The following is an 8,667-nucleotide window of genomic DNA, read 5'->3' as shown; positions in this document are numbered from 1 at the left end:
AGAATTCAACTAGAATTCCTAGAATAGATGAAGCAAGAGTTTATAAATATAGTTTAAAATGTTTATATAAATTTTAGTGAGAATACTTGGCAGGGGGGAATGGAAAAGAAATGAGAGCTATGGAAGAATGAATTGGAAAGGAAATTAACAGCTTGCCACAAAAGGTACAAAACTTTGCCCAAAGGACAAACTCCCTAAAAATTAAAATAAGCCGAAGAGAAGTCAATGACTCCTTGAGGCAATAATACATAATAACACAAAGTCAAAAGGTTGAACTAGAAAGATATGTAAGGTATCGCATAGCAAAAAGCAACTCATTGGAAAATAGATTGAAGGGGGAGAATCATTGGAGTATCTGAAATCTGTGACCAAAAAAAGAGGATAGATATCATATTTCAAGAAATTGTAAAAGAAAACTATTCAGATCTCTTAGAACCAGAGGGCAAACTGGAAATGGCAAGAAGATGTTTGTCAACTCCTGAAAAAAACACTGAAATGAAAACTCCCAGGCACATCATAGTTAAAATTCAGAGCTTCCAGGTAAAAGAAAAAATTCTGTCAGTAGTAAGAAAGAAAGAACTTTAAGTACTAAGGAGTCACAGTCAGGATCATACACAATTTAATGACCACTACTCTAAAGGAGCAGAAAGCTTGGAATACAGTATTCCAGAAGACAAAGATAATAGGCTTACAGCCAGTAATAACATGCCACAAAAACTGAGGATAATGATATAGTGGGGAAAATGGACTTTTAATGAAATACAGGCTTCCAAACATTCTAGATGAAAAAGCCAATGCTATATAGAAACTTCAAACATAGAAGTTGAGACATAAAACAGGTAAACATGAATAAATAATTATAATGGACTAAACAAGAATAAACGGCTTATATAAAAATATGGGGAAATTATACATGTATTCCTAGCACCCAAGCCCTAACATCATCAGAGGTCGTAGAGGGAGTCAAATTAGATAAGACCTGAAAGTGGTTTGATATCTTGATGATCATAAGAGAATAATGGAGAAGGGAAGGGGAAAGCATTTGGGAGGGAGGAGGAGAGAAAGGAAGGTTATGGGGAATGTTCTTATATAAATAGAGTGCCCAAGAAGACATCTATAGAAATAAAGAGGAGCCAAGACGGCAGAGTAAAAAGATTCACATACACTAGCTCTTCCCCCACAGCCCATAAAATGCCTGTAAAGAAAGACTCTCAACAAATTCTAGAACAGCAGAAGTCACAGAACAGTGGAGTGGAGGAGATTTCAGCTGAGGGTGACCTGGAAGGCCAATGGGAAAGGTCTGTCACACTGGACACGGAGCAGAGTCCAGCCTCTCCTTGGCTGCCTGGCACTGGGAGGAGGAGGACCAAAGCAGACTTCAGGGATGAAATCCTGGCAGAAGGAGCAGTTTGCATATCCCTCAACACACAGGTGCCAAAGGTCAGTGAGAGGGCTTTTTTAGCTGGCCAAGAAGGGAGCAAGTTCTTCCCCTAGACACAGTCGAAGCAATGGAGGAGGCAACAGCAGCCTCTGGCTGGGGCAGGCAGGCAGCAGCCTGTGTCCATTGTTCCACTGTTGGAGAGCTCAGCTTAAAGCCCTGGGTGAATTGAGCAGCTGATCTGAACCTCAGCCCTGAGTGGCAGCCCTGTCCCCACTTAAAGCCCCTGGGGGAACTGAGAAGCTGATTTGAACCTCAGTCTCAAGCCAGGCCAGGGAGTAAATTCCTCTCCTGTGATTGTGACACCTTGGAGGAATTGAGATCTCACAGGTCCCCAGAATATACCCTACTCTTGACAAAGGACCCAAAAGTCAAGTAACTGGTTGGGAAAATGCCCATAAAAGGGAGAAAAAATAAGATTATAGAAGGTTACTTTCTTGGTGAACAGGTGTCTTCTCCCATCCTTTCAGATGAGGAAGAATAATGCTTACCACCAGGGAAAGACATAAAAGTCAAGGCCTCTGTATCTCAAACATCCAAAATAAATATGCAATGGTCCCAGGCCATGGAAGAGCTCAAAAAAGATTATGAAAATCAAGTAAGAGAGGTGGAGGAAAAATTGGGAAAAGAAATAAGAGAGATGCAAGAAAATCATGAAAAGAGAGTCAACAGCTTGCTAAAGGAGACCCAAAAATGCTGAAGAAAATAATACCTTTAAAAATAGGTTAACTCAGTCTACTTAGTGCAGCATCAGACCTTCTTTCTCCACAGCAGTCAGCTATGACCCCCAACTTCCCAGCAACCATGTCGAAAGGAACCACAGTTGGCACTGATCTTGGCACAACTTACTCCTGTGTGGGAATCTTCCAACATGGGAAAGTGGAGATCATTGCTAATGACCAAGGAAACAGTACTGCCCCTAGCTACATTGCCTTCACTGACATAGAACGTTTAATCAGTGATGCTGCAAAGAATCAAGTTGCAATGAACCCCACCAACACAGTTTTTGATGCCAAACGTCTGATTAGTCGCAGATATGATTATGCAGTGGTACAGTCAGACATGAAGTACTGGCCTTTTATGGTGGTGAATGACACAGGCAGGCCTAAGGTCCAAGTGGAGTACAAAGGGGAGACCAAAAGTTTCTATCCAGAAGAAGTATCTTCTATGGTCTTGACTAAGATGAAAGAAATTGCGGAAGCTTACCTTGGGAAGACTGTCACAAATGCCATGATCACAGTTCCAGCCTATTTCAACAATTCCCAATGTCAGGCCACTAGAGATGCTATAATTGTTGCTGGTCTCAGCGTGCTCCAAATCATCAATGAGCAAACTGCTCGTGCTATTGTTTATGGCTTGGACAAAAAGGTTGGTGCTGAGAGAAATGTGTTGATCTTTGACCTTGGAGGTGGTACTTTCGATGTCTCCATTCTTACCACTGAAGATGGCATCTTTGAGGTCAAGTCCACGGCTGGGGACACTCACTTGGGTGGGGAGGACTTTGACAAACAAATGGTCAACCATTTCATTGCCGAGTTCAAGCAAAAGCACAAGAAGGACATCAGTGAGAACAAGAGGGCTGTTTGCCATCTTCACACCGCTTGTGAACATGCAAAAAGCACCCTCTCCTCTAGTACCCAGGCCAGTACTGAGATTGACTCTCTCTATGAAGGTATCAACTTCTATACATCGATCACTCAAGCCTGTTTTGACGAGCTGAATGCTGATCTCTTCTGTGGCACACTAGACCCTGTGGAAAAGGCCATAAGAGATGCCAAGCTAGATAAATCACAGATTCATGACATCGTTCTGGTGGGTGGTTCCACTCAAATTCCCCAAATCCAGAAGCTTCTGCAAGACTTCTTCAATGGCAAAGAGCTCAACAAGAGTATCAGTTCTGATGAGGCTGCTGCTTATGGTGCAGCTGTCCAGGCTGTCATTTTGTCTGGAGATAAATCTGAGAATGTGCAGGACTTGTTGCTGTTGGATGTCACTCCTCTTTCCCTTGGAATTGAAACTGCTGGTGGAGTTATGACTGTTCTGATCAAACGTAATACCACCATCCCCACCAAGCAGCCACAGCCCTTTACCACCTATTCTGACAACCAACCTGGTGTGCTTACTCAGGTTTATGAAGGTGAGAGAGCAATGACAAAGGATAACAACCTACTTGGCAAATTTGAGATCACAGGAATGTCCCCAGCACCCAGGGGTGCTCCTCAGATTGAAGTAACATTTGACATTGATGCAAATAGCATTCTCAGTGTTTCTGCTGTGGATAAGAGCACAGGCCAGGAGAACAAGAGCACCCTCACCAATGATAAAGGATGTCTGAGCAAGGAAGACATTGAGCGTATGGTCCAAGAGGCTGAGAAATACAAGGCTGAGGATGAGAAGCAAAGAGGCAAGTTGTCTTCCAAGAATACTCTTGAATCTTATGCTTTCAACATGAAGGCTACAGTGGAGGATGAAAAACTGCAAGGCAAAACTGGTGATGAAGACAAACAGAAGATCCTTGACAAATGTAATGAAAGAATAAACTGGCTTGATAAGAACCAGACTGCTGAGAAGGAAGAATTTGGGCATCAGCAGAAAGAGTTGGAGAAGATCTGCAACCCCCTCATTACCAAGCTGTACTAGAGTGCAGGGAGTATGCCAGGAGACATGCTTGGTGGATTCCTAGGGGGTGGAGTAGCCCCATCTGGAGGTGCTTTTTCTGTACCCACCATAGAAGAGGTGGACTAAATAACAGAAGAAAGAGCATTCCACACAGCTCAACTGAAGGACTCAAAATTTGTAGCCAAGGCAGTAGCAGTTTAAAAGTAACACTTAAGCTACTGTGTAAATCTGGGCATTCTGAACACTTGAATGTGTGCAGAGGGAGAGAAGTGAACAACAGTGCACTTTATCAGTACTGTAAACAAGTGGAAATGCAATTCTTGTCTTGGAGAATAAAAACAATTTAAAATTGGCACCATAAAAAAAAAATAGGCTAATTCAATTGGCAAAAGAAGCCCAAAAAAGCCAATGAGGAGAAGAATGCTTTAAAGAACAAAATTAGCCAAATGGAAAAGAAGGTTCAAAAGCTCACTGAAGAAAACTTCTTTAAAAATTAGAATGGAACATATGGAAGCTAATGACTTTATGAGAAACTAAGGAATCACAAAACAAAACCAAAAGAATGAAAAAATGGATGATGATGTGAAATATCTCATTGGAAAAACAACTGACCTGGAAAATAGATCCAGGAGAGATAATTTAAAAATTATGGGACTACCTGAAAGCCATGATCAAAAAAGAGCCTAGACATCATGTCTCATGAAATTATGAAGGAAAACTGCCCTGATATTCTAGAACCAGAGGGCAAAATAAATATTGAAAGAATCCACAAATCACCTCCTGAAAGAGATCTAAAAAGAGAAACTCCTAGGAATATTGTAGCCAAATTCCAGAGTTCCCAGGTCAAGGAGAAAGTATTGCAAGCAGCTTGAAAGAAACAATTTGAGTATTGTGGAAATGCAATCAGGATAACACAAAATCTAGCAGCTTCTACATTAAGGGATTGAAGAACTTGGAATATGATATTCCAGAAGTCAAAGGAAGTAGGATTAAAACCAAGGATCACCTACCCAGCAAAACTGAGTATAATACTTCAGGGGAAAAAATGCTCATTCAATGAAACAGAAGACTTTCAAGCATTCTTGATGAAAAGACCAGAGCTGAAAAGAAAATTTGACTTTCAAACATAAGAATCAAGATAAGCATGAAAAGGTAACTGGGAAAGAGAAATCACAAGGGACTTACTAAAGTTGAACTGCTTACATTCCTACATGGAAAGATAATATTTGTAACTTGAAACTTTTCTCAGTATCTGGGTAGTTGGAGGGATTATACACACACACACATACACACACACACACACACATGCACACACATAGAGAGAGAGAGCACAGGGTGAGTTGAATAGGAAAGGATCATATCTAAAAAAATAAAATTAAGGGGTGAGAGAGGAATATATTGGGAGGAGAAAGGGAGAAATGGAATGGGACAAATTATCTCTCATAAAAGAGGCAAGAAAAAGACTTCAATGGAGGGGAAAAGGGGGGAGGTGAGAGGGGAAAAGTGAAGCTTACTCTCATCACATTTGGCTCAAGGAACGAATAACATGCATACTCAATTTGGTATGAAAATCTGTTTCATACTACAGGAAAGTAGGGGAGAAGGAGATAAGCAGGATGGGAGGCATGATGGAAGGGAGGGCAAATGGGAGGAGGGAGCAATTAGAAGTAAACACTGCTGGGGAGGGACAAAGTCAAAAGAGAGAATAGAATAAGTGGGGGGCAGAATAGGATGGAGGGAAATACAGTTAGTCTTATACAACATAACTATTGTAGAAGTCATTTGCAAAACTATACATATATAGCCTATATTGAATTGCTTGCCTTCTCAGTGAGGATGGGTGGTGAGGGAGGAAGGAAGAGAAGATGGAACTCAAAGTTTTAGGAACAAATGTTGAGAATTGTTTTTGAATACAACTGGGAAATTAGAAATACAGGTAATAGGGTATAGAAATTTATCTTGTCCTACAGGACAAGAGAGAAGATGAGGATAAGGGAAGGGAGGGGTATTAGAATGGAGGGAAGACTGGTGGAAGGGGCAATCAGAATGCAAGGTATTTTGGGGTGAGGGGAGGGGAGAGATGAGGAGAAAATTTGGAACTCAAAATTTTGTGGAAATGAATGTTGAAAACTTAAAATAAATAAATTTAAAAAAGAAATAAAGAAGAAAGGGTGCAGGGAACACCTGACACTTCAACCTCACTCTTATCTGAACTGGTTAAAGAAAAAATGAATGCACAGTCAGGGTTGGGTATAGAAATACACTTCATTCAATACAGAAATAGGAAAGAATGATGAGTTAGAAAAAAGGCAAATTAAAAAAGGGATTAGTCAAGAAAAACAAACTTTAAGTATGTGCAAAATATTTATAGCTATTTTAAGGTGGCAAAAGTGGGAATTTGAGGGCGTGGCCATGAATTTGGGCATGCACAAGTTGTGGTATACAAATACAGTGGAATACCGCTATGTTGTAAAAAATGATGAAGGGGATGGTTTCAGAGAAACCTGGGAAGATTTGTATGAACTGATGCAAAGTGAAGTGCACATAACCAGGAAAACAATTTATACAATGACAGCAACATGATAAAGGCAAACAACTTTAAAAGAATTAGGAACTCTAATCAGCATAATGACCAACCCCAGTTCTAGAGAATTAATGTTGAAACGTGCCCTTGATAGAGAGGTGAAAGACTAAGAACATAGAAGGAGAAAAGCACATATTTTTAATTATGGATAATGTGGAAATTTGTCCTGATTGACTATATATTTGTAATTGGGCTGTTTTTCTTTAGTTCTCAAATGGGGAAAGGTTGGGGTGGGTAGGCAGATCATTGAAGACTGAAAAATATACATTTAATTTAAAAATAGCTACAAAGTATTCAGTTATTTTTGCTCCTTCCATTTACATCCCAAATGTTCATACAGGTCATTTGTGCGCAACTTGTAGTAGAGCCTTCTGAGCTCAAATTGGTTTCATCAGCCAGTCAGACACACTATACATTGACTCCAACAGTGATTTCAGTTTGGTTCTCTTCTAAGAAGATAGACAAAAACCAACCAAAAAACCAATTCTTGTTTATATTGTGTTCCTAGTACTAGCTTACTTCACTTTGCATCAGTTCATATACATCTTCCTGTACTTCTCTGCGTTCTTCATATTTCTTATTTCTTATGTAATATTCCATGACATTCACATGCTCTTGCTTGTTAAACTATTCCCCAGTTCATGGGCATCACTTTGTTTCCAGTTCTTTGCTACTGCAAAAAGTTCAGTAAACACTTATTAAGCCCTTACTCTGCCCAAGACCCTGTGCTTAACTCTGGTGATACCAGGGGGAGAAATGAGATTGTCTTTGTCCTCAAGGCTCTTAGATTCCATGAGGGAAATAAAACATGAGGACAAATACATATTGAAACAAGGTAGAATGTGGTGAAAATAAAGGAGAGAACTAGGTGACATTTCCTGGAAGAATATGATGGAGAGAAAAGATGTGAGTAGGATAGGGTTCATGAAGTATACAGCATCTGAGTTGGGACTAGAAGAGAGGGGAGGATTTCAGGTAGTAAAGATGTGGAGCAAGTACATCCAGAGTATGGAGCCTTGGAGGCCCTGGGACACTGTTCACTCTTGATACAGACCCTGCTCTCAAGGCTCTTATGATCTCTGTGGAGGATAGAAGTGGACAAATGAACAAGTCAAAAAGCATTTGTGAAGCTCTTATTAGGGTTGCTATGGTTATTATTATGTTATTATATAATATATAAAATATATATTATGATTATTATGTAATATATTCATAATACATATTATTATTATGGCACTGAGCTAAGTATCTGTGATATAAATACAAGCACAAATAAAGACATTCCCCATCCCTCAAGACATCACATGAAAAGGGGCAAGAGAAAGGAAGTATCAACTGGGGGTCATGGTAGAGAAAGAAGTCCTGAGAGTCAGGAGCAGAGCCCAGAGAAGAAGTAAGGAGTTAACAAGGCTGGCCTAAAGTCTAGAGAATGAAAGTGTGGATCTTTCCTCAAAATGGAGGAACCCTCCAATGGGAAATGGGGGAGCAGGAACAAGTACAAAAATAATAGTGATGTAAGGGAGAGTAAAGTCAATGCAAAGAAGGGATCCAGGTAAAGTTCTCTAGAAGATTCAAGGAGTTGAGGATTCCTTTCACCTGGGAGGAATCTGGGAAAGGCCTCCTGATACAAGTAGCACCTGACCTGGGCTTTACAGGAAGAAAAGACTTTCATCAGGTAAGGGATCTAAGAAGGGCATGTGTGAACAGATTCCTCGAGGTGGGACAGTGCAGAATGAGACCAGAGAGTGAAAAGCAATCCAGCTTGCCTGAAATATAGAATATATATAAAGGGGAAAAAATGAAATAAGACCGGAAAAGTAGATTGCAGCCAGATTCTGGAGAGCTTGAATGCCAGAACGAGGAGTTTCTTATTTCAGTTTTGTATGTTCTTCCAATTCTGACACAATTTTATAAAACACATAAATTTTATAAATATGATCTTAGCTTAGGCAATATATTCACATTTCAAAAAATCCCCAGACCAGAACTCATCATCATCTTCTCTACCTTGACACCAGACTATCCC

General features: G+C 40.1%; 1 protein-coding gene across 1 annotated transcript; it reads left to right on the top strand.

The window, feature by feature from the left end:
• The first annotated feature begins 1,070 nt into the window (after nucleotides 1-1,070).
• LOC140505135 (heat shock cognate 71 kDa protein-like) lies at nucleotides 1,071-5,609 on the top strand. The gene has a single exon (XM_072610798.1). The coding sequence runs from the start codon at nucleotides 2,219-2,221 to the stop codon at nucleotides 4,076-4,078; it is 1,860 nt and encodes a 619-aa protein (XP_072466899.1). The 5' UTR covers nucleotides 1,071-2,218; the 3' UTR covers nucleotides 4,079-5,609.
• The last annotated feature ends 3,058 nt before the right edge of the window (nucleotides 5,610-8,667 follow it).

Source organism: Notamacropus eugenii, chromosome 5, assembly GCF_028372415.1.
Source record: "Notamacropus eugenii isolate mMacEug1 chromosome 5, mMacEug1.pri_v2, whole genome shotgun sequence".
NCBI classification, from domain to species: Eukaryota; Metazoa; Chordata; class Mammalia; order Diprotodontia; family Macropodidae; genus Notamacropus; species Notamacropus eugenii.
This window is presented reverse-complemented; position numbering and strand designations above follow the sequence as displayed.

Bases quoted from the DNA above. Each gene is read 5' to 3' on its own strand.
- LOC140505135 (XM_072610798.1), top strand. From the start codon at position 2,219: ATGACCCCCAACTTCCCAGCAACCATGTCGAAAGGAACCACAGTTGGC.